At 39.1% G+C, this 25416-nt stretch overlaps 1 protein-coding gene across 11 annotated transcripts in view; it reads left to right on the top strand.

The window, feature by feature from the left end:
- Window positions 1–25416, top strand: part of IKZF2 (IKAROS family zinc finger 2) — a 164811-nt gene that overhangs the window by 14486 nt on the left and 124909 nt on the right. For 6 of the 11 annotated variants that reach the window (XM_058664964.1, XM_058664961.1, XM_004576866.2 and 3 more), the window contains exons 2-3: window positions 3336–3384; window positions 4193–4297. In XM_058664964.1, coding sequence (XP_058520947.1) covers window positions 3351–3384; window positions 4193–4297 — 139 coding nt within the window. In that variant the 5' untranslated portion in view covers window positions 3336–3350. The other 5 variants (XM_058664963.1, XM_004576862.2, XM_004576863.2 and 2 more) reach the window with 5 other exon arrangements.

The raw sequence follows: 25416 nt of genomic DNA, 5'->3' as shown, positions 1-25416 counted from the left end.
TCGGGAGCGGCTGAGGGGGCCGGGGCCGGCGGGCGGGGGGCGACGCGGCCGGGCGGCGCGGGTGGGCGCGAGGGAGGGCGCGCGTCGCGGGGCCGCCGGGGCAGCACTTGTCCTGTAATCGATTGCCGAGCGCGCCGAGCGGCGGAGCGCGCCGAATCGCGCGCGCGCACACGCGCACACTCAGGCCCACGCACGGGCGCCGGCGCGCCGCTCTGCCTGGTCCGCACGCGCGCGCGCCCCTCCGCCGCCGCCGCCGCCGCTGCCGCCGCCAGCCCGCCCTCCGCCCGCGGGGCGTCTGCGCGAGCTCGGCCGGCGGGGGAGATGTGCTCGGGCTCCGCCGGATCGGTTTCTCGGGGTTTGACCAGCTGTCCCGGGCTAACCCTGCTCCTCGCTGAAGATGGAGGAAGTAAAAACAGGATTACCCTTAGCTACAGAGCCACTGCCTTAGTTTCCACCACCCACCGCAGTGCACAAACACACGTTAGGCACAGGAGAGAAAGAAAGAGAGGACACACTAACAGTAAACACAAACAAAAGGGTGATGGGATTGTTTTACTGCATGCACTGCTGAGGTAAATCTCCGCTTGGCTTTTGCGTGGTGAAGATCAGCTCTTGTTTTATTTGTCTTCGGATTCATAGACGATATCTAAATATGTGTATGGTTTGCAGAAGGGGGGGGGAGTGTTTTCAAAGTTAAGTGTGATTTTGTAGCATCGCGTTTTGCACTGTGATGTGATCAAATGACTTGTTGCTGTTAACCAGTAATAATAGAGGTGCTTTTTTTTTTTCTCTGGGAAGGGATGGGTTGTGGTTATGATTAGGGTAATGATTTTTATAAAGGACGCTCAGGGAATCGGGTCGAAGACGATGTCCTCTGCCTTAATTTATTGCCCCCTCCTTGTAGTCTGTGTCTGGGATGTTAATGGATTAATCAGTTCTCATCTCTAGCTCTCATGGATTTGGACTTGTTTTTGCTTTGTTTTAACTTGAATTCCAAGAAGAGAGATTGGATAGGCTAGAATAAATTGCAGCTGTCCAGATAGAAGGTTAAAAATCCAGATCCTGTTGGAATTAAGGGGGTGGGGGGGAGAAAAACTGGTATGACACATACAAAAAAGCAAGCAGTTAAATCACTTTGACAGGCTCGAGTATGGGTGAAAGAGAACTAAGATGATTCTTATCCCCCCCCCCTTTTTTTTCTGCCAAAGGCCAGAAGCAGTCCTGTGAAGTTGGCCTAGGTTCCTTGCCGGTTCTGCCTGGCTGTCCCTCCTCTCTTAGCACCCCCTCCCTCTTCCTTTCAGTTTTCTTGTCTTAGCTTTTGGTCGATTCTTAAGGAACCGGTGGATCAAGTTTTTTCTCTTCTTGTTAATCGCGGTGACTGACCTCTCTTCTCTTGCTTTTTTTAATTCCCCTTTCCTGAAAGTACGTGTGCCATTCCTGAGTGACTTTTCCTACTAGACCATCCCAAAGGGACGAGGGGGAGGGGTAGAAGGAGGAGGAGGAGGAGAAGGAGGAGGAGAGGGGGCTGTTCCTTCTCTCTCATTTCTTAGTTTTGTTTATCTGCCGTGCTGGTTGCTGGTTTGGGGCTTGGAATGACCCACCTGTAAAGCTTTTTCCTTCCTTCCTCCTCGCCTTGAACTCTGCAGGGGGCTTGGCTTGGAGAGGGCACCGGAGGGAGAGAGAGAGAAGGGTGAAACAAAAAACTTCTTTCTTGCTCTCGGTTCATCTTCAGCCGGACATTGTCACCTCCTCTCTGAGGGGTTAGAAGAAGCTGAGATCTCCCGACAGAGGCTGGAAATGGTGATGAATCTTTTTTAATCAAAGGACAATTTCTTTTGTATGTACATTTCGTTTCTCTTTCTCCTTTTTCTCTCTTTCCTTGTCTGAGGGTTAATAACCATTTCATTGATGGGACAGACTTCTTTTGCTTCTCGTTGACGTTTCTTTCTTTTTAATACGTGTGTTAAATGTGTACATTTTTAAAGAGATAAACTCATTTGTAAAATATCTGAAGAAACTGCTCCCCTTTTAACTTTACGAATCCCTTTTTCAAAAAGCCTTATGTAATCATAATTTGAAAGAATTTGATAACAGTACAGCAGGTTGAAATTTAAGTGCTGTGTAGTGGCTGAGTTGGGAATTTGATCTGATGATTCCATAAAGAAAGAAAAGTTTTTTTGGGGGGTGGGGGGTAGGGAGGGTGGTGGTGAAGAAGGGGAGGGGAGGGAGAAGGGAAGTGGTTTTGGAGACAAGAAGTGAAGCTGCCTGTTTTCCAGTAAGTAATGGAGAAATTCCAGGAGCCAGGGCTAAATATACTTGGCGATCAATACAGAAATGGCTCATTGTGAATAATTTAGCTGCTGGTGCAGTGAGAGTTTTGAAACTAAAGGCAAAAAGGACCAGGGCCAATGGGAAAAAGGAAAAAAAAAAAAAGTGAAAATCTCCTCAGCACTTGTCAATTCCTAAACTTTTTGGTTCAAAGAAGAGTTAGGATGATTGATTTTCTCATTATGTGAATCAAAGCTAGGGGGTGTCATCTCACAGAGCTGACGTTTGTTTCTGAGAATTAAGTTCTGTTTTGTGTCACTGGTGCCTGAAAATATTCCCCAAACTTTTAAGAAAGTGATTCCCTTCTGCACAGCCAGAAGTTTATGAGATTTTCAAATTCTGAATGCATTGATTAGGCTCAGCATTTGTATTCAGGTCTGGCAGGAAATTAACGTTACATTGAGCAGGTGCTTCACACAGAACTTGGGGGAGGCTAAAATGTCAATACAGGTCAGGGAGTAGTTGGCCAACTGCTGCAGAAATCTTAGAGACACCGTTGGGCACTAAGTTTTTTTTGTTTTGTTTTGTTTTCTTATGTTTGTTTTTCCTCCCCTCCCCATTAGAACATGATGAACCAACTTGCAACAATTGTGAATAGAGCTATCTGTATACTGGGGAAGTACTCAAACTGCAGTGTGATTGTGGGAAGTAGTAAATGGTAAAATACTTAAATCCCAGTCAAAATGGACAACTTGAAGGGCAGCCCTCTCACCTCTGTTTTTCTTTCAACCCAGTCAGTTTTGACTAAGAGAGTCCTTTCTTGTTACAGCCCATCTCACAGCACACGTATCTGTCCTATCCTATCTCCAGCAGGAATCAGATCATTTGCAGGAAGAGTTCAGTGACTTGCGAACAAGCACATTCCGTGCGCTGTAGTGTGTTTCTTGGGCACAGGCTGTCGGTTGCAGCAGCAACATGGACTAGCTGGAGCTTCAAATAAGTTGGGGATTTAAAGGCAGGTTCTGAAAGGAATCATCACTCTGAGAGTGTCGTCTCTTACTTTGCAGCACTGCACTTTGACTATGGAAACAGAGGCTATCGATGGCTATATAACATGTGAGTGTTTATTTTCCTGTTTGGTTGTTGGTAGTAAAGATAACTTCATATTACCTGTTTATGAATGGAGGAGTTGCAAGATGTTGAGAATTTTGCACTTTTGCTTCTGTCTGTTCATGATTTCACCTTTAAATACATTTCAGAAAGTAATAACACAGAGGGAAAAAAAAGGAAATCTAGAAATATACTTACTAGGGACAGTGTTTAAGCCATTAGTAGCTTAGCGTATTAACACTTTCCTACTTAGTTTCTTTTTCATCTGTTGCAAATTTAGAATAAGCCAAATTACATATATATGTCTATATTCACATATATATGTTGGTATGACATATGCTAAATAAATATTACGTAGTAGGCCAGTTTTTTAAAATACGATGTGAAAAAAATTAGCTTCCCTAAATTGAGATTTTTATTATCCAGCTCTGTTCTCAAACTGATAACCAGTGTTTTGGTAAATGCTCATTCAAAATACTGTATGATTAATAATTAAATTAGGTGTTAAAAATATTTTTATCCTAACTATAAGAGACTTTAGAACTCACCTGCATCATTTCTCTTTATTTTACACGTAAGAGTATTGTGATAATAAAGTTTTGTTAGTTTTTTTTTTATGGCAGACTGATTATGGTTATCATTTCATTCATTTATTGTATATTTCTAGATGATATTTCCTTATAGTTTTTTTCTAAAGGGAGATATATTGCTTAAAATCACAGGTATTAAACTTGACACTGTAGATATGGCAAAATTAGAAACTAGACTTATGGGACAATGAATAGAGACCAATTATTTTGTTTTTTGGGCACAGGTGACAATGAGCTTTCACCTGAAAGGGAGCACTCCAATATGGCAATTGACCTCACCTCAAGCACACCCAATGGACAGCATGTCTCACCGAGTCACATGACAAGCAGTAAGTCTTCATTTTATGATTTTTTTTTCTGTTTCTCTGCGGCGGAGTTGAATTTGTTAGGTTTGTGTTCTTTCACATTGTGGTACAGCCACTGCTATAGATTTTGCTAAGCAAAGAGCAACAATACAGATTTATTCCTGCTTGTTCTGGTATCAAAACATGAGCCTGCTTACTAGTCTCAACTATCCCAGGGTAGCATTTGGGAGCTGGTGCTTACCTGTACCAGGTAAGAATTGTTAGGATTTGCTGGTTATCGTTTTGTCTTGCCAGGTTTATGACTGGGATTGTTATGGTTGTTGGCAAAAAGTGTGAATAGCTGTCGCTTCCAAAGAGCTCTTCATAGTAAAAAATTAATTTTATATTGTCTTGGTATAGAGCTAAGCCATCAGTTGTAGTGTCGCAGCATTACTTACCTTTGAAAAAAGAAAAGAGTGAAAGTTTGTCTTCCAAAGCATTGGAAATGAAATGTAATTGATTTATGAAGCTCATTTACATCCATTTCTCTAACAAAATTGAAAGCATTTTGTTTGCGGTTGTCCAGCGAATATAGTGAGGAAATTTGGAAGGATGTTTTGAGCTTGCAGTAATGGAAAGTTTGCCTACCGCTTTTGATAAAGTCTTTCAATGATGGAGCATACAGTGTTTGGTATAAAAAGCAGCTTACATGCTGTCATTGACATAAGACAAAATACTTGTTTTAAAGTGTATTATTTTCTCTTAATAACAGGGTTTTAGTTCATTTATCAAATGGAAGTGCTCTGTTGCTCTACTCAGTAGTAAATGGAAACCTTATTTCACTTTGTACTTTGGGTGTGTTTTTATATTCTCATATGTGTGACAAATTTAATTTACAAGTTTCATGCTTGAGAAATATGGGAAGGACACTTTTTAAATTCTTTTGAATATTTAATTACTAAAGAAAATGAAATCATCTACTTAATGAGGAGCATATCAATAAGTTAATTCTGATTATCTGAAGAGAAAAACTTTCCCTTTCCTCCTTCCTCTTACAGCCTTGAAAATTTATATTATAAAGCTAAAAGTTTTTGTCATTAGTAGACCACTGGACATAAGCAATGATATGTAGATTACTACTGAATGCGTCTTGCAATTCATTAACTTTAAGTAATTTTACCTACTGACTTGATTCATTTGATTAGAAGTCTTGTTGCCTTTTACTAATGAGACACAGTTCGTAGGAAAATTTCATTCTTCATGTAGTACTTGCAATTCTCTTATCCTTTAGGAGGGAGAAATGAATGAAGGTAGTGATTTTACACTGAATGATAGTGCCAATCTCTTAGATAACTTTAGATATTTTTCTAAAGGCAAAGATAGATTTATGTGCAATTTCTGTTAGTGAATTAGCTGTTGGCTTTAGAAACATTGAGGATGTGTGGTAAGAGGGTAACTGTTAGCATAGCCTGGCTGTCATCCTTTACCCAACAGAAGATCAGCAGGAAAATGCTATTTAGTTCATTAATTGCCTCCTTTATTTTTGAGCTGCTTTTTTAAAACTTTTTTTTCCAAGTACCTGTCTCAAATAGACAGTTCAGTCATTTTTTTTAATACTGAACAATGCAAGATATAAGCACGGTTAATTTGAACAAACAAGAATTGTGTTTTGAAGTCCAGGCTTTTCTCACCCAACAACAGTAAACTTCTGTTTGTTAAAGAGATTTGTTTAGTTTTGTTTTGTGTAACTTACTGGCCCGTGGCAATTCCATGTTAGTACAGCTTTTGGCTAAGCAGCATATGTTTTCAGATTCCTTTCCAAAGAGTTGCAGGTTAAATATTTTGGCTCTGACTTCAGAGTTGTCCGTTGCATCCTTTATGTAGCCTCTATTTACAGTATCTAGGTTACCCACTTAGGTGTTAGATGGAGAAGATACCCATTTTTCCTCTCTGTGAGATCTAGGAGAATATCAGCATTTTAGATTGCCAAAGCAAAGAGAGCTGGAGAGGGACTCTTGTCTGTTCATTAGAGCAGAGACCCAGAATCAGCCATTCAGGTGTTCCTCCTGTTACTTGGAATAATGTTTATGTGTGACCTGTCAAATCACTTGTGTTTGAGATCACTGGTTTTCTCTGTTCCTTTGTATGCACTGCTAACTTTGTAAAGGAAAACAATCCATTAATTTCATGCATTGAAAACATTATCTTCAAGCGCACCTCTTGGAGGACTGGTGCTTCTAAAAGCAGATAGCAAAAGCAGGGCGAAAGTACGAAAGCCCAGAGGAAATGTGAAAACCTTTATAACCAGACCCTCCAGTAGCAGGAAGGAGAGAACAGGACAATGTATGTAAGGAGGAAAGTTATTTTTAAACAGTTTGGAAAAGAAATAAACTTTTAGCTTTTATGAGTGTCATCAAGTTACCAATAAGGTATGATAGCCCACTTATTTTGGCTTTAGGAAAGTGGTCAGTATTGTTGCTTTAAGGTTCTAGTCATTTGCTTAGGTTATTTGGTGACGGTGCTGAGATGCAGGGTATCTGTACAACTTGCTGCCAGCTATTGTATAAAAAACTGTGACAGCAGCTATCATGATGTGACAGTGCTGGAAGAGAGAACGGGCAACTTGGGAGAGAACTCAAAAATGTTATAACGCCTGACAGTCTTAGTTTGTATAATTCAGTACAGAAAATCACCTTAACAAGAAGAAAGAGATATTACTGATCCTGAACATTGCATAACGACTTCTTCCTATGTTTTATAATGAATCTTCATAAGAATGTTAGACTTGTTCTTCTGGAAAAGGAATCTCTTTGATAAGAAGATGGGCATTGTTGCCTGAGATCATTAATGTACATATTGAGTCTGCTGACAATCTTCGATGTCAGGGATGACAGTACATGCCTTGATGGCTACTGGAAATACACATAGTTAAGTGATTTTAAAAATAGAATCTGAAAGTTAAGAATCTGAGACAGACGACTCAGAGAGAACAATGTAAAAATAATCCATATTGTATTTAGGCTCATCAGATGAAATTTACTTGTGAGATTCCTTCTGTTTCTGTGTTGCTTTGTTTCCAGTGCTTGCACAGTTGTTTCAGTGTCGGTTTCAAATAGCTCTGCACCTGCAGCTGACTCTACTGAAAAATTTTGAAGGTTCCTAAACTTGTGGTTTATCTTGTGTTTCTTATCACCTCCTTTATAATGCCAGTAAGTTTTCTTTGCTGGTAGTTACTTAAATGGTATAAAAATATTCACACATGCCACCACAAAATTTGCTTCTATTACTTTAAAACTTTTAAGTGGAGCAACTGTGCAGTCAGTACTATTTATCAGTCAGTTTGATAGCCAGGTGACTTGTATGGAATTGGAGGAAGGAGTAAGTCTAGTTTTACAAGGCTGTGACCAATAATCAGGTCAAGCAATCTAGCTTATTGTCTTCGGAAAGCTCCTTTCATTTTTTTCCTTAGCAAACTTTTAGTTTTAGAATCTGGTGTAGCAAATTTATGGTTTTTTTTTTCCAGGTTCATATGTGGGAATTGGGTCTTAAGGGAATCTGTTGACTTATCTGCGGGGCTGAATAATGACATTAGTAAAGTGGAGGCATAAAAATTTCAGAGTATATTTGTGGATTGTCAGATAACCCATGTCACTGCAGTATCACCTTCTCAGGGTGTCTGCCATTTCTACGACTGACCCATGTTTCACTAACAAAAGCAGTATTACAGATATAAAAGAGTGCTATTATGAGGGTGGAGCGATATCAGATCATCTTGTCAAGCAGGTGATCTAAAATGCTTTTTCAAATATAGCTTATACTATGGGTCTCATCAGAATTCTGAGTTGTCTTCTATGGCTTAGTTTGGCTGTCACCCTTGGTTGGAGTTCCAGAGGACACGCCCTAATGTAACACCAGATGGCCTTAATGTAAAATCTTTCTCCCTTTTGAATCATGGAAGCTGTGTTTGTGTACGTACTGAAGTGCTTTATATTTTGTTCTTACTTGTTAGGAATAACATTTTAAAAAATGTCTGATTTGATTTCCTTACAGCCATCAGAGGTGCTGCCATGATTCTGTGGCAAAGCAAAAACAAGAAAACTAAAGGGACTATATACTTACACATGATCAGCAACCAGAGAGCTGCCTGCTCTTTGCACCTCTCCTTCATTCCCACTGCCCCAAGTGTTTAGGCCACGTAGAAGTGAGAACTATGTTTTATCACTGAAAACAAAATCATAACATAAATCCTTTAGAACCTATATTTTAGCCCGAACCTATGTTTCCTGCTTTTCTTTTTTTTTTTCTAATGTAACATGATCGATTGATTGGATGCTATTGGAGCCTTCTGTTTAGCCACAGTGAATTCAGATCTCTAGAGCCCATGCTCTTTCCTAACTTTTCATATGCTGACATATTTTGAATATTGATATTTTGCTTGTCAGTTGCAAGATCAGTAGCAGGTACAGATTCCCAAAATGAGTTGGAGTGTGTTGTTCTACTTTCCCTCTTTCCTTTGTATTTGTTTATATAAAATAAAGATATTGATCTGGTTGTATTTTCCTTTCATGAAGTAATTGAGAGTCAGGCTATCTCTGTTTTAGATGAGGTTTTTTCAGGAACTGTTTTCCACGTTGTACGTGTTGGAGGAGCGTGCTCTGTTGAGTGTACATAGGATTCTCAGCACCTGGGCTCTGTTAGGTTTTCTGTATGACTTCTTAGGTCCATAGCAACTCCATGTGGTAGGTGAGTACTTTCTTTATAACAACACACTGCAGCTTGCAAGGGGTTTGGGAATTCTGACAGCCTGCGTGCGTTGAAATCCCTGCTTTACCAGCAAAGTGCTGCATGAACTTAAACATTTTGCCTCACACCTTTGAACCCCAGTTTCCTTATTCTGTAGAATGCAGTTAAGCAGTAGCTACCCGGGTGCACAGTTGTTTGAATTTAAATGAGGAAATGTATGTCAAACATTAGCACAACTTCTGGCACATGCTGAGACCCAATAAGTAATCACTGCTGATACTACTCAGAGCCATCAACTTACTTTTTCATGGACCCGTGACTCATAAGAAAAAGGGTGTTTTTCAAATTGAGTTCTGTTTGAAATCGGTGTGTTTTGGTTTTTCCTGTTTACTACATTGATATATGGGACACAGCCAGGGATTTCTGATAATTTAGGGTGAAAAGTCTAAGAAAAATATCCTCTATTATTTAAAGTATGAAGTTGTTTTTTGTTAGTTTGAGAAAAGCATTGCTTACCATTGGTGTTACAAAAATACTGACTTTCAAGAATGGAAAAAGAAAATATTTTTCTAATAACATAACTTACTGATGTTGAGAATCAGTTTTGTCTTTGAAAGTTCCGCCTAAAATTGAATCTCCTGGTGCTGGCATTGTGTTAAGGTTTGAGACTGCATCGCTTATCTAAGTACCAGTTCAATGGTCGGCTGCTCTCTTGCCCATCCAGTTTGCTGCTGATGTGTCTGGGGAAGCAGTGGAGAGTGGCCCAGGTACCTGGGTCCCTGCTATCACGATAGAGGACTAGATGAAGTTCCTGACTCCTGGCTGTAGCTTAACCAAGACTTGGCTGTTAAACAGCCATTTGGAGAGTCAAATAGCAGGTAGAAGATCTCTTTCTCCGTGTGTCTCCTTCTCTATGTCACTCTTTCAAATAAGTAAATAAATCTTTTTTTAAAAATGAGAAAATGCAATCTCCTTGGATGGCTTGGATAAATTCTCTGAAGACACCTAATCAAGATGTAGACCTGATTGTTGCTAATTGTGCACGTGCAAATAACAGTTTAGGTGTTTTAAACTCGACGTAGCTTGAAATATAATTACTTATATTCATTTGACCCTTAGCTGTCTCATTCTAGTTGATTACTTCAACAAATATTTGTGGTCTGCTTGCTATGTGCCAGGTGTTGTAAAGTGGATCCGAAGGTGAATACTACAGCATCCTTGTGCTTCCATAGTGTAAGAATAGACATCAAAATGTACTATAGTGAGATCAGTGCCTTGATTATTGTGGGGGATTTCCTGAAGGGAGAGACTGCCTTACCTGGGGCTTATTAAATGAGTAGGATTTAGGGGAAAGGTGGAATGAAAAAAAAATTTTTAAGTTAATGATATACCCACAATGAGAGGTGAGAAACGGTGTGCAATGTTCTTGGAAATACAAGCCGATTTGTGTTTCCAGGGTGTGAAGTTGAAGTCTAGGAATCTGATGCTGGAGATGACTCGTGGGAGTTAATCAGGCAAGATGGGAAATCTGGATGAGATGACAGTTGGCTTTCATTTTGAAGGAGCCAAGGGTTTAATCAAAGCAGGTGAACTCAAGCCTTTTTAAATTTAGTTTTTATGTATTTACTTGAGAAGCAAAAAGGCACAGAGAGCTCCCGTTTGCCAATTCACTCCCTAAATGTCCTCAAAAGCATTTCAGGATTCCCGTATGGGTGGCAGGAACCTCATCACTAGAGCCGTCACCACTACCGCCCAGGATCTACATTAACAGGAAAGTGGAGTCAGAGCTGGAACTGAGTATTGAGTGTACGTACTCCGTTGTAGGATGCCGGCATCTGCACCCAGCGTCTTAACAACTACTAAATGTATACCCCATGCTTTATGTCTTGATTTACTGATCATAATGTGGGAAAGAACGTTTGTGGATTGCAACAGTCTATAAGGATGGGGCATGTTTGGGTACTATTTAACATCTTAAAGTGGCAGAACTTGGATGTTGGAGTTAGGCAGGGTGTTCCCCCAAATGGGCAGATGTTATAGACTGCATTAACAAAGATAGGGAATACTTGGACAGATTTCCAAGAAAAGAGTTGGTTTAGTATCATTTTGGATTCAAGATATAAAGCTCCATGTGGCGTAGAATTTGGAAGAAAATAACAATTAGATATAGATTTATGTGGATACATTAGATTGAAGTGTGAATTTTCCTAAGGGATGATAGCTAAATGTAGTCAGTGATTTGGATTATTTTGCTCCTATATTACTTTTTCAATGGTCTCATATTACTTAAAAATCCAACCTTAATTCTCAGCATTTGATCAGTGCTCTTACATCCCTGGCTGCTCCATTAGATCAAATGTCTGTGCAGAAGTATGTGGGTGCAAGATTAATGTTTTTTTTTCATTGGCAGTCTCAGAAGTTGTATTAATTAGTGTGATTGACTCAGTAGTTTTTAAACACATTTCATTCCTCTCTCAAATCCGGTGGTATATTTATTGCTAACAGTAGGGACTTTTGCCACACTAATAGTCAAATAAACTAATACTACAATCTAGAGCCTTTCTGAAAACTTTGAGATATTGAGACATGGCTTATATAATTTTGGTATTTACTTTGATACGAAATGATTTGGTATATACTTCAATAAATAAATGTATATTTACATGTATTTGTGTGTAAATATGTATATATACACACACACACACATATATATTTCCTTTGGGTAAAATTATATAGAGGAGAAAGTATGCTAGAGAAAACATCTTAATTAATGTTCTTACTGTTTTGAAGCATTTGTTATAGAATTCCTTCTTAAAAATGTGAACTCTGATTACCCAAGACACCATGGAATTTCAAATGAATGTTAATGATGAAAATACTTCTTCTGAGATTTTCTGTGTGTGGAGATTCAGAACTCCCTAGAGAGATATCTTTCATCCTTTAATCACTGATTCAATGAACATTTACTTTGCTTACACTGTGGGTATTGGGGTTCCAAAATATGTTTGGGTGTTTTGAGGAGAAGGATATTAGCTGTGATGATCTGAATGAATTGACTTTTTATTTGACATGACAATGCAGCCTATCCCAAGTAAACAGGTATGATGTGCTCACCATAATTGATATCCACTTTGGATGAAATTTATTGCTTTTTACAGTTTGCCTCTCAAGCTTGTCAAAAGTGTGTGAGTTGGAAATACATAGTGAGACCGAGACGGGATGGCAAACAGATACTTATTTTTCATCAGAACAACCTTTCCCTGTGAAATTATTGATAATACAGGAATTGATCCTCATCCTTGCGAGTATTGGATCGTTGTCCCATTGGTGATTCCTATTACATGAGTTTACAAAATTGATATTTAAAGGCAGAGTGCTGATGTATGTCTATGCCTTGATTAAAAATTGAGTAAACACACCAAAAAAAAAAAGTAAAGAAAAGAAAGAACAGAGAAAACTCCAGCCAGCATTAGATATGGATCACTCTAGTTGGCTTGATTAGAGCTCTTTGTTCTTGTATACTGACCTATGCGGGCAATCAGTGAAGGCCATTTAGTGGGCAAGGAATCTGAACAAAAGGAGTGAGTTATATAACCCGAATATTTAATAGCATCAGACTAAGAGAGCCTAATACATTCAATATCATATTAGAGATAGATAGCATTGCCTTTTCTGGGCTGAACTTCTTTTGTCCAAGTCCTTCTCTTGAGTGGACATGGATTTAGATTCCTTAGATCCAGGAACAATTAAAATACTTGTAGGGATCCCTTATTGTTTTCTTCTCTCTGCTTATTTAACTTTTTTTATTAAGATTTTGAAAGTCATTTTTTTTATACAGAGAAGCAGTGACTGACAGAGAATTAAAGAGCTCTTCCATCTGCTGCTTCACTCTCCAAATGGCTGCAAAGACTGGTTGAACCAGGTTAAAGTCAGGAACCAGTAACACTGTCTGGGTCTTCTACATGGGTGGCAGGGGCTTAAACCCTTGGCCCATCTTCCACTGGTGGATTTGCATGGAGCTGGATAGGTAGTGGAGCAGCGGGGACACAAACGGGCACCCATATGGGGTTCCAGTATCAGGGATTGTGACTTTACCTCCTGTGCCACCAGTGCCCGCCCATTGCAACCAATTCTTCCTGACTTGAGAGCCATTCATTTTCTTTAGTGTGATGTATACTTCAGCATTGGTTTTGCTAAGTGTTGATTTTATAGTTTCATTCTATGAACATAATTTTGCAGTGGCTCTAAATGATACCTTGACTACTAATACCATAAATTCAAACTTACGTTCACAGAAATGTTGACGTGTTCTATGATCGTAAGTTTAAGATGTCTTAAAATGTATTTTAGATAGAGATGGAAAATAGTGTTGCTGCCTGAGAAGAAAGGTAGCAGGAAATCTAAAGGAGCTTATAGTTAACAGGTCAGAGGTAAAAATACCACATGAGCTTCATGCTTCATGAAATCACTGCAGTCATCTGACAATAGTAAATGAGATTTCATAGCAAAATTATATCCTCAGAAAAGATAACTTAATTGCTGGATATTAATAACAATATTTTTCAAACCATATTAGCCTATTTGGGGCCACAAATTGATAGGAAAGAGTTAATCAGAGATTTCCTAAATGTGAATCTTTGAAGGTAAGAGGTGTATCTTATTTGTATTCTCATCCCTAGCATGCAACATGCATTGTAGGAACCTGATACACTTTTGTTGAGTGAATGAACTACTTATGTTAAGCATGTTATGTATGACTACTTAAATAATATGCTCTGTTCTATTTAAAGCAATTTGGAAACTTACTTTTTTAGTTACAAAAACAATCCCTATAACCCTACTTGAGCTTTTCTGCATATGGATGTATGTTCATTTTTATATCTTTTATAACGTCTTATTCTTGAAAAAAAATTGTAATCTGTAATTCAGTCTCAAAAATATGATCTCTAAGTTTCTAAGCAGTTCCTTAAGTTTTATGTTCAGTGGAAACCATCATCATCGTCTTTGCTACTATTACTATTACTACGAATTTCGTTATTTGGCACCATTTAGAAGTTACAAATTGTATCCCATGTACTTGTCATTTTAGAGCTGGTTCTATTTAAAAATGTTTTTAGTAGCTTGCACAAGATGGAACACTTCAATTTGCTTTTCCCATGTATTCTAGGTATTTTGAGGAGCATATAATTAATCAGTGCAGAGTCACATCTTTATAAATGAACATTCTGCATGTCTACACCTTTGACATTTTTGTCATTGCTTCCTTATTAACATCAAAAGCCGTGATTCTCCTTACACTTGACTGTATCACTTCTTTCTTACCAAGCCACCGACATGCAGGGCTTGGTCATATTTTGAAGTGCTGGGGTTTTAAATGAAACATTGCTTTGTTTTATTTAAATTAACAAAGAAAATTTCTAGCTGAGTTTTAAAGGGATACATTTTCTTTTGAAACTGCATAAAACATTCTGTTTAAAACATTTTCTTTTAATGGTCATTTTTCATAAATATCTTTTACATTTTTTAAAGGTACTTACTTATTTTTATTTGAGAGGCATTTGAAGAGAGAGGAGAAATGAGGAGAGAAGGGCTTTCGTTCACTCGTTCACGCCAAAAGTGGCTGGCTGCAACAGCCAGACCTAAGCAAATCTGAAGCTGGGATCCTGTAGCTTCTTCTAGGTCTTCCACCACAGGTACAGGGTCCAAAGGGTTTTGGCCATCCTCTACTGCTTTCCCAAGCCAAAAGCAGAGAGCTGGATCGGAAGTGGAGCAGTTGGGGCATGGACTGGTGCGTATATGGCATGCACAGGAGAGAGGGTCAGCCTACCGCACCACTTCTCATTCCCTATAAATATCCTTTTCTGTTCCTATTATTTAAGAGTATGCATATTGTAAGAAGTTACATTTATATGTGGAAATAATTTTTTATAAAATGTGCTTTGCAGATTTTTAAATGAGATGTCTGTCTATCTTAATTATCCATATGATGAGATGTAGATTGGTTAATTTTCAATATGTTTATTACCTTCTAGACTAGAAGTATTCTATATTTTTTAGGACTGAAGGTTTATATTTGATTCTTGATTGTAAACATTTAATATATTTCTATTATAAATGGTTGCTCAGATCATTCATATGTTATCTAAAGCTTATAATTTTGTCATTTAAGAGTTTTTGGATACTGCAAATAAGTAGATAGTACCAAATCATTTTTGGGGTGCTGCTTTAAAATTACAAGCACAGGTTCTTTGAATATCAAGTAAATTTTGTTAGATTTTTGAATTTCCTCCAAGTATTTGAAAGAAGTAATGTTGGTTTTGACATACAGAGAACTAGAAAAGGAAATGATATATTTTTTGTGAGTCTTCTTTTTCTTCTTTGTTTCTTTCTTTCCTTCCTTCGTTTTTTCTTTATGATTTATTTATTTGTTAAAGAAATGTAGAGACAGAAAGAGAAGAAGCGAGAGAGATCTTCCATCCACTGGTTCACTCCTCTAGTGGTTAAAATGGCCAGAGATGAGTCAGACCAAAGTTTCTTCCACATCTCTCACTGGGGTATGGTGATCTCAGCCCTTGGATCATCCAACACTGCTTTCCTAGGCACATTGACAGAGAGCTGGATTGCAAGTGTAGCAGCTGGACTTTGAATGATGCCCATGTGGGAGTCCAGAGTCTTTTGTTTTTAAACTTTCAAAGTATGAATCGGACAGTGTGATCTGTGCAAACTATGACAAATTAATGGCCTGATGTGGGTTTTTGAAATCAGGAGTTAAATAAAAATAATAAAAAGAAAATTACCCCCCTCCTCCAGGAACATTTAAAATGAATGAGGTTTACATAAATTACCACAGTAAAGCCACTTGATGTATTTGAATAGTTTTATTTGTCCCTACAGTTTGCAGTTTGAGTACAATAGGCAATAACTTTTTTTTGATGGAAAATTGGAGATGCTGCAGTTAACCTGACAGTTGATTTCATATACCTGTATGTACAAGTGAATGCTGCTTTTGTTTTTAAACGTTATGTGTATACATATTTGTATGTTTTGCATGTATGAAGAGTAAGGATAAGAAAGAAACATCAAACTGTCGATATTAGTTTGAGATAGATGAAAGTAAGCAGGACTTTTACTCCTAAATTGCTCTACATTTTTTGAATTTTTTCCAACCACTGAATTCATAATTAAGAAGAAAATTCAGTTAGCCATTTTCTCAAAGAAGTATGGATCTGTTGTGTGTGAGAGATAATAATAGTAACCCTGATCTCATAGGTTTTTACCTTGAAATTTCAGTGATGTTGTAGGCTTCTGAAAATGCATCATTGCAATTGATAATAAATATGAAGTCAAGAGGTATTTTTCATGGATGAACACTCTCTTCAGACTTACTGAATATTAATTTAGATTTAGTCAGAATATAATGTCTTTACTTAATGCCTCTATACAGTACAATTTCCAGGTAACACTGTATCTTCTGAATTGTTTTATGAGAGACATTCATTCCTAGCCCAAGATTTGGTAAAAAATGTACATGTTAATACAGAGTTGACGTTTGGCAGTGGTAAGGAGACATTGTAGCATGGGATGTGGAAATCTGAGTTGAATGAGTTAAAACTTCTACTTAGTTTTCTGTTCTATCTTACATGTGCCAAACAGGTTTATTGTTCATCAATTTAAAAGTTGATTAAAACTGACTGTTGCTAAAATTAATGTTGAAATTTTGTTTTAAGAGAAACTATTTCTGGTAAGAAAATTGTTTTATGCTGTTAATGGGGTAGACCTGTGACAGAGACTTTAGGTATGTGAGAAGAAAGAGTGTGACGTATGGTGCCAGCATTCTGGCTGCTCTGCCTTTGATCCAGCACCTTGATAAAGGCGTGGGGAAAGCGTCAGATGGTGGCCCAGATGTTGGGCCCTTAGAATCTACAAAAGATACCTAGAAGAATGTTCTGGCTTTTGATTTCAGCTTGGCTGCACCTGGCCATAGCCCTCATCTGGAGAGTGACCTGGAAGGTGAAAAATCTTTGTCTCTCCCTCTGTCTGAATGGCTCTTGACTTCCAAATCAACCAATGAAACTAACTTGAAAAAAAAAAGATCAGAGGTCTGGTGAAGTATGGGGAATATAAAAGAGGACTAGCTCAAGAAGAAAGGAATACAAAGAGAAACCAGTGTTTACAAGTCAGTGCTTGGTAACGATTACAGTGGTTTTTGGTAGAAGGTAGATGAAGGAACAGTGAGATTCCATAGGAAAAAAGCCTATTTCATCAGATATCTGAGAACCAAGGAGTGAAAATTGGACTAGATTGCCTAGGATACCTGGGTCCTAAGGTTTTGAAAATAAGGGATTAACTGAATAAAGCAGAATGAAGGGCTGGCACTGTGTACAACAGTTTCAGCAGCCCCCTGTCGTGCAGGTATCATATGGGTGCTGATTTCTGATTTAGCTCCCTGCTAACGTACCTGGGAAAACACAGGAAAATAGCCTAAGTTCCTGGGTTCCTGAACACATACGGGAGACCCAGAGGAAACTTCTAGTTCCCAGCTTGAGCCTGGCCCAAACTCAGCCCACGACAATCATTTGGGGAGTGAACCAGAAGATGTAGATCCCTCTGTGTCTCTGTAACTCTACCTTCCAAGTCTTTCAAAATAGTAAAAATAGAAATAAAATGGAATAATAGTAGTACCTAGAATAGGTGGTTGTTATAAACTATACTGTTTCCAGTGGCCACCTGGGCCTCAACTAACGCTTTTATCTTTCACACAAGTGATTGTATAGTTGAGATATCCTCACCAGTTGTATTTTTAAGCTGCCAATGATGACAACACTTTGTTTTTGTCCATCAGCAACTACTTTCTTTTTCATTCCATTTTAGTGGATAATAGGCTTGCAGAGGTAAGGAGGCTCTAAGCATACTAAAAGGAGGAAGAACTCGTGTGTGTGTGTGTGTGTGTGTGTGTGTTTTCCTCTTAGTCTTGGGAAGTAGCAATGAAGAAGGAACTTCTATTGAGCAGAAGATACAGGGTTTTGCATCCAGTTTTGTTGTTGCTGTTATTGTTCTCTTAACTTGTGATTTTTCCATCTGACTCTTGAAATTTCTAAGGTTTGGTTTTTGAGTGTTGCAGAAAAATTTCTTGAGATCATATTCCGACAGAGCTTTAAAATCCCCTTGTTGAGTTGTTTTTGCTGAAACTTTTCTGAAGTTAAACTAGTGACAAGGCTTCAGTAAAATTTTATCAGATACAAATATTATTGAAGGAAAGATTTTCTAAATCTATACATTATAAAAAGATCATGGTCTCAGTTGGACTTGTATAGGAGAACAATTTTTAAGCCATTTCAGAGTAGTGAAGAACTTTTTTTTAAAGATTTATTTTATTTTTTTTTAATTTTTTTTTTAAAGATTTATTCATTTTTATTACAGCCAGATATACACAGAGAGGAGGAGAGACAGAGAGGAAGATCTTCCGTCCGATGATTCACTCCCCAAGTGAGCCGCAACGGGCCGATCCGAAGCCGGGAACCAGGAACCTCTTCCGGGTCTCCCACACGGGTGCAGTGTCCCAAGGCATTGGGCCATCCTCGACTGCTTTCCCAGGCCACAAGCAGGGAGCTGGATGGGAAGTGGAGCTGCCGGAATTAGAACCGGCACCCATATGGGATCCCGGGGCTTTCAAGGCGAGGACTTTAGCCGCTAGGCCACGCCGCGGGGAAGATTTATTTTATTTTTATTGCAAAGTCAAATATACAGAAAGGAGGAGACACAGAGAGGAAGATATCTGATGAGTCATTCCCCAAGCAGCCACAATGGTAGGAGCTAAACTAATCCAAAGCCAAGAACCAGGAGCTTACTCTGGGTCTCACACGTGGGTGGAGGGTCCCAAGGCTTTAGGCCATCCCCGACTGCTTTCCCAGGCCACAGGCAGGGAGCTGGATGGGAAGTGGGGCTGGTGGGGTTAGAACCAGTGCCCATATGAGATCCCGGCATGTTCAAAGTGAGGACTTTAGCCACTAGACACCGCACTGGGCCCATGAAGAACATCTTAGACAGTTTATAGTATCCAGAATGCTTCTGTATCTAACATCAAATGTACTGAGTAAGATGGGAGCCTTATGTTTATTTAAGCAGTCTCAGAATCTGTTTTATCTGGTGGTACTATGCTAGTATTTTATGTGGTATTTGAAAATCCTTAATTGATTTTTTTTAAAAAGATGTATTTACTTTTAATGGAAAGGCAGATTTACAGAGAGGATAGACAGAAAGATTTTTCGTGCACTGATTCACTCTCCAACTGACCGCCACAGCCAGAGCTGAGACAATCCGAAGCCAGGAGCTGGGAGCCTCTTTCTGGTCTCTTACATCGGTGCAGCATCCCAAGCTTTGGGCCATCCTCTACTGCTTTCCTAGGCCACAAACAGGGGTGCAGCTGGGAGAGGAATCAGTGCCAATAAGGGATGACAGCTCTTTTAAGCAGAGGAGTAGCCAATTGAGCCATCATGCTAGCCCCAGATATTTTAAAAATTCTATTATTGAATGCATTTTCTTTCTCTCTCCCTGGTGTTGTGTCAACAGTGAGTTCTGATACTTTTCAAATCTGTGGGTCCTAGGTTACTGCATCAACTTTGGAATCTCAGCTTTATTGCTAAAACAGGGCCATGCATATCTGTCTTGTCAGAAGAGTAATGAGCTTTAGAGACAATAGCTATAGAGCTTCCAGAATGGTGACTTACCAGTTAGGCAGACAGGAGAGTTAGGCAGAATAAAATCTCTTCTTTTATTGATAGACACAAAGATATGACAAGGAAAGCTGATTAATATCTAAGAAACATATACCAATACATATATTTTATCAGTCTTCTAGGAAGGACTTTCAGTCTGCTTCTGGTCATCATCAATAGCACGTGGTTGGAAGCATTGCCTGAAAACCAGAAGTTGCCCACAACCTTCACTGAGTAGTTTTGCTTTTTGTGTGTCTCAGGACTCTTAGGTAGATAACTCAAATATCCTTGTTTGAAAAGAAATGTGTGTGTATCTATAAGATAGTTATTAATTCTGTTGTATTCAAATCAATTACTGAAGAAATGAAAGTAAAATTACACAATTAAACCAAATCACAAATAAGCCTGCTCTGTTTGTGAAGGAATGTAATTGCAATGGTAATTGTGCAGTAGTAATGCATTTCCTTCGAGGATGGCAGCTCAGATGTGCTTGGGTTGGTGGCCTGCCTTGGCAGCATGGCATATGTACCTCCCTGCCTGGCTCTGCCTAGAAGACTTTTTAATGCATGGATTTGTTGGTGTTTGTTGGTGTGTGGATTCCCAGGATGGCTCTGAAATTTTACAAATTTCCATACTTACGGTGCTGCGTATCTTCTCTTGGTTGCATATCTGGAATTCATAAAATTTTATATCAGACATTCATAGTATTTTCCCACCCATTATCACCATGTAAAAACTTAAGGAAAAAATCGAATGGCTTCATAAGAACATTTCATGGCAGAGTGCATATACACAGATATTTTTGTGTCTAAAGTTAACCTTCCCCGGGGTCACAGTTCCTGCTGCCATAGTCACAGTGCTATCAAACCGTAAAGCCAAATGATTCTTTCTATTTGGAAGTAATCTCTCTAATCTTGGAAGCCTTTATCATTTGCTGTCTCCTTTTACAAATCCTGGACTATCAGAATACAGTTTATCTCTTCATGATTGGAATCTCCTTGAGGGCAGGGAAAAATGACCTTATAATCTTTGCATCCTGAGCGGGATAGACAGAACAGAATTTTTGTAGCAGAACAGGATGGGATTTAGGCTTTGGCTGTGCTTTATGTTAGTCTTCATGTCTGTATAGTCAGACAAGTTAGTGTATGTCTTTTGATTCGCTGTTAAGATTAATAAAAACAACCTCAGTAAACCTTTTGTCACAGTGCATAACTGTTTTCTTTAAAACAGTTTATTTCATTTCATTTCATTTAAAAGGCACACACACACACATACAGAAGAAGAAAGAGAAAGAGAAATCTACGATTTCTCCTCCCAAATGCTAACAGTAGCTAAGGCTGGGCTGGTTAAAGTCAGGAACTAGAAAGAAACTCAGGCGTGGTCTCTTACATAGGTGGTAGGGACCGCCATACATGAAGCTGGATTGCAACTGGAAGAGCCAAGACCAAGACAAGTACTCCTGAGGATGGCACTGTGCAAGATAGCGAGAGCTGCTTATATTCAGGATGTAATTAGAAATGGAGCCATCAGTTTCTGGATGTGGGACTTGAAGTAAAAAACAGTTGTACTAGATGTAGGCTTGAAAGCCACCAAATCATCAGAGGTATCTAAAGGAAAAATGCTGAGGAAGAAGGAAGATGATCTTTGTAGATGAAAACATTGGGTTGCCAAGAAAGGAAGGTGAGCATGAGATGTTGTCCATTCACAGAGTAATCGGCAGCAACTGATTCAAACATTGCGAGTGCAGCCGCTCCTCTATTTCTGTCTCTAAAGTAGGGACTATCAAAAGCTTGTATTAGCTTTCTGGTGTCAACTTCTGGGTCACTTCCTTTCCCTTAGTGTCAATGATCAGAAGAAAATAAAAACGTACGGCAAGAATAGACACCTCAAAACTCATCACATCACCAAGGTTAGCATCACCCATAGACCGTTAAGTGATGACTTAAGAAATAATTAAAATATACTCGTGTCTCCTTTACATAGGAGTTAGCTAGCTCAATAACCCTACACACAGTATCTTACTTAATGATGTTGCCTACACATTACAAGTTAAAATCACACCGGATGCATTAGAAACCAGGTATGTTGTGTGTATTGAGAATAGCAGAGACTGAACTGCTCAAATATATTATTACCTGGTAGTTTTAATTTTTGGAAAAACAATTTAGCCTTATTTGTTTATTTGTTTTTTTTTTTTTTTTAAAGATTTTATTGTTATTGGAAAGGCGGATATACAGAGAGGAGGAGAGACAGAGAGGAAGATCTTCCATCCGATGTTTCACTCCCCAAGTGAGCCGCAACGGGCCGGTACACGCCGATCCGATGCTGGGACCAGGAACCTCTTCCGGATCTCCCACATGGGTGCAGGATCCAATGCTTTGGGCCGTCCTCGACTGCTTTCCCAGGCCACAAGCAGGGAGCTGGATGGGAAGTGGAGCTGCCGGGATTAGAACCGGTGCCCATATGGGATCCCGGGGCTTTCAAGACGAGGACTTTAGCCGCTAGGCCACGCCGCCGGGCCCTTTATTTGTTTATTTGTAAGGCAGAGAAAGAATGAGAGAGTAAGAGAATGAGAGAGAGGGATGGGGATGGGGGACAGAGAAAGCAAGAACCCATTTGAGAATTCATTCCCCAAATGCCCACAACAGTCAGTTCTGGTCCAGGCTGAAGATAGAAGCCAAGAATTGCATTTGCGTTTTCCAAATGAGTTGTCAGAAATGCCGTATTTGCGTTGGCATCTGCTACCTCCCAGACCAATTACCATGAACCTAGATTGGAAATTGCAGTGGGACTGAACACCAGAAACTAATATGAAATGTAGTCCTAAGTGGTGTCCCAGCCTGCTGTTCTGCAGTGTTCACTTAAGCCAATTTTAAAAGGAAAGTTCTGGGGCTCGGCGGCGTGGCCTAGTGGCTGAGGTCCTCACCTTAATCCCATGTGGCCGCTGGTTCTAATCCCGGCAGCTCCACTTCCTCTCTGTCTCTCCTCCTCTTAGTATATCTGACTTTGTAATAAAAATAAAATAAATCTTTAAAAAAAAAAAAAAAAAAGGAAAGTTCTGGGTCCAGCATACCTGGTAAAGCTGATGACTATACCAAGGTAAACCGTATGAATGACATTTTGTGTCCCACCTGTTGCACTTCCAATCCAGCTCTCACTATGGCCTGGGAAAGCAACAGAAAATGGCCCAGGCATTTGGGTCCCTCCTGCCTACATGGAAGACCCAGATGAAACTCATGACTTAAATCTGGCCTAGCAGTGGCCATTGCAGCCATTTGGGGAATGAACCAGAAGACAAAACATTTCTCTCTGCCCTCCTCTCACTCTTTCAAAATCTGCTTTAATTAAGTAAATATGTATTTCTAAGAATAAAATAAAATACATGTTATACTTCTTAGGCTTTTAACTGTCTTCTCAACACTCATTCCAAGAGTATAAGATGGGAAGGCTTTGAAAAGTTCATGGAAAAATTGAAGTGAAGTAAATGTTTATTTTGGTACAAAAATAATTGAAATTCTTGCATAGTTCTCTTATATTATGCATTTTCCATAATATCCTTTTTATTTTTTTTAGATTTTTGTTTATTTTGTTACAAAGTCAGATATACACAAAGAAGGAGAGACAGGAAGATCTTACGTCCGATGTTTCACTCCCCAAGTGAGCCGCAACGGCCGGTGCTGTGCTGATCTGAAGCTGGGAACCAGGAACCTCTTCCAGGTCTCCCACGTGGGTGCAGTGTCCCAAGGCGTTGGGCCGTCCTCAACTGCTTTCCCAGGCCACAAGCAGGGAGCTGGGTGGGAAGTGGAGCTGGGATTAGAACCGGCACCCAGATGGGATCCCGGGGCGTTCAAGGCGAGGACTTTAGCCTCTAGGCCATGCCGCCGGACCCCCATAATATCTTTTTTTAAAAAGTTGTTTGCACTTACTGGAAAGGCCTAGTTAGAGAGAGAGGGAGAGACAGGGAAAGACAGAGATCTTCCACCTGTTCATTTACTGCTGAAGTGGTCTCTGTGGCCAGATCCAGACCAGGGCAAAGACTGAATCCCCATCCAGATGTCCCATGTAGAGGGCAGAGGCCCAATCCCTCAGATCTGTTGTCTGTATTTCTGGGCATATTAGTAGGGAACTGGATCAGAAGTGGTGTAGCTGAAGCTACTGACATTGCTGGCAGGTGGTTAATTTGCTGGACCCTTCCCAGTACTCCTGAAGGAGATTTATAAGTTGGACTGAAAATTTCTCATGCTAGCAATTTCCCAGAGCTTCAAACAATGCAACTTTTTGCAAGTGTCACATACCAAAGAATTTAAAGGATGTATCAGGAATTTTGATACATAGGATATACACATACCAAGGGGAAAGGTTGCAGTTCACCAGACACTTTTCATTATTTGCTAGTAGGAAGTCAGAGCTAAGAAGTAGAAAAGTTGAACATTAGTTACATATGTTACTTGAATTATTATTTGGCTAATGAATATTTCTGATCTCTGTGATCCTAGATTTCTCAAATTATAAACCAGGCATTTGACAGAAACATTTAAAAAAGGCATATATGATACAACTATTGTTTATACTTAACTGGTTTTTCAGTAATTAAATGAAAATATCATTTAGAAACTATTTATCATGTTTGGCTCCCCCTGAAATTGATTCGACAGTATTGTTTATGCCAGATTAGAAGACCAGATCTCAGTTTTCTCAGAGCAGTTGTGGTAATTACCATATTTATCTATGATATATCATTATTATTACAGTACCTAGGGTCAGATACGCAAGCTTCACCAAAGATTTTGCTCCAGATCCCATCATTTATTTCCATATCTTTTAAATGAATCCGAGGGTTGTCTTAGCAGTTTATTAGATAAGAAATTGTTAGTTGGTTTTTGCAATCATTTATTTGTAATTATTCATTTAGCTGCCAACATAAGGCAGCATATACAATAGCTCCTAGAGTACCAATTCTCATTGTTTATATTGCAGCAGATCATCTACTTAAGAAAAATCTTTTTATTGTTTCTCTACCCCTGGTTGTGCTTTCTAAAAAAAAAGTTAACAGCAAAATTGTATGTTATTTGGAAAGTCATGAATTGTAATTTGCTTGACATAAGTTTCTGTAAACCATGCTCATGATAGTTAACGGCAAATAAGTAGAGAAAGAATCTACTGAGTCCTAACTGAACTGAAAGTACAACGTTGTGTCTATATAACTTTCACGGCAGTGTAATGATAGCAGGTCATACATGTTTCTATGTTGAAAAGACCCCTCAGTATAAAGCGATCATATTTTGTGTTTATCCTTTTTTCTATATTTTATATACTGTATGACTTACAAAAGGAAAATACTTTCAACTGTTAGCAAGTTTTGTTTTAAATCACAATTAAAATGTAGTTTTACCTAATTGGTTGTACTTCAAAAATCTCTCCATATGTGTCCTTTAAAAACGTTTATTTGTTTGAAAGATAGAAGACAGACAGAGAGAGAGAGAGAGGAGAGCAGGAGAGACAGAGATACTTCATGTTGTGGTTCAGTACCCACAAGCTTGTAACAGCCACTGCTGAGCTAGGCCGAAGCCAGGAGTTAAGACCATTTGGGTCTACCATGCCGGTGGCAAACGCTCAAGCCCTTAGGCCATCGGCTGCTAACTCCCAAATACATTAACAGGGAGTTGAATGGCTCTATCTCAGCCGCTCTCTTAATGAATATGGCTA

Source organism: Ochotona princeps, chromosome 5 (assembly GCF_030435755.1).
Source record: "Ochotona princeps isolate mOchPri1 chromosome 5, mOchPri1.hap1, whole genome shotgun sequence".
NCBI classification, from domain to species: Eukaryota; Metazoa; Chordata; class Mammalia; order Lagomorpha; family Ochotonidae; genus Ochotona; species Ochotona princeps.
The sequence above is the reverse complement of the archived record's forward strand: the minus strand, read 5'-3'. Positions and strand labels throughout refer to the sequence as shown.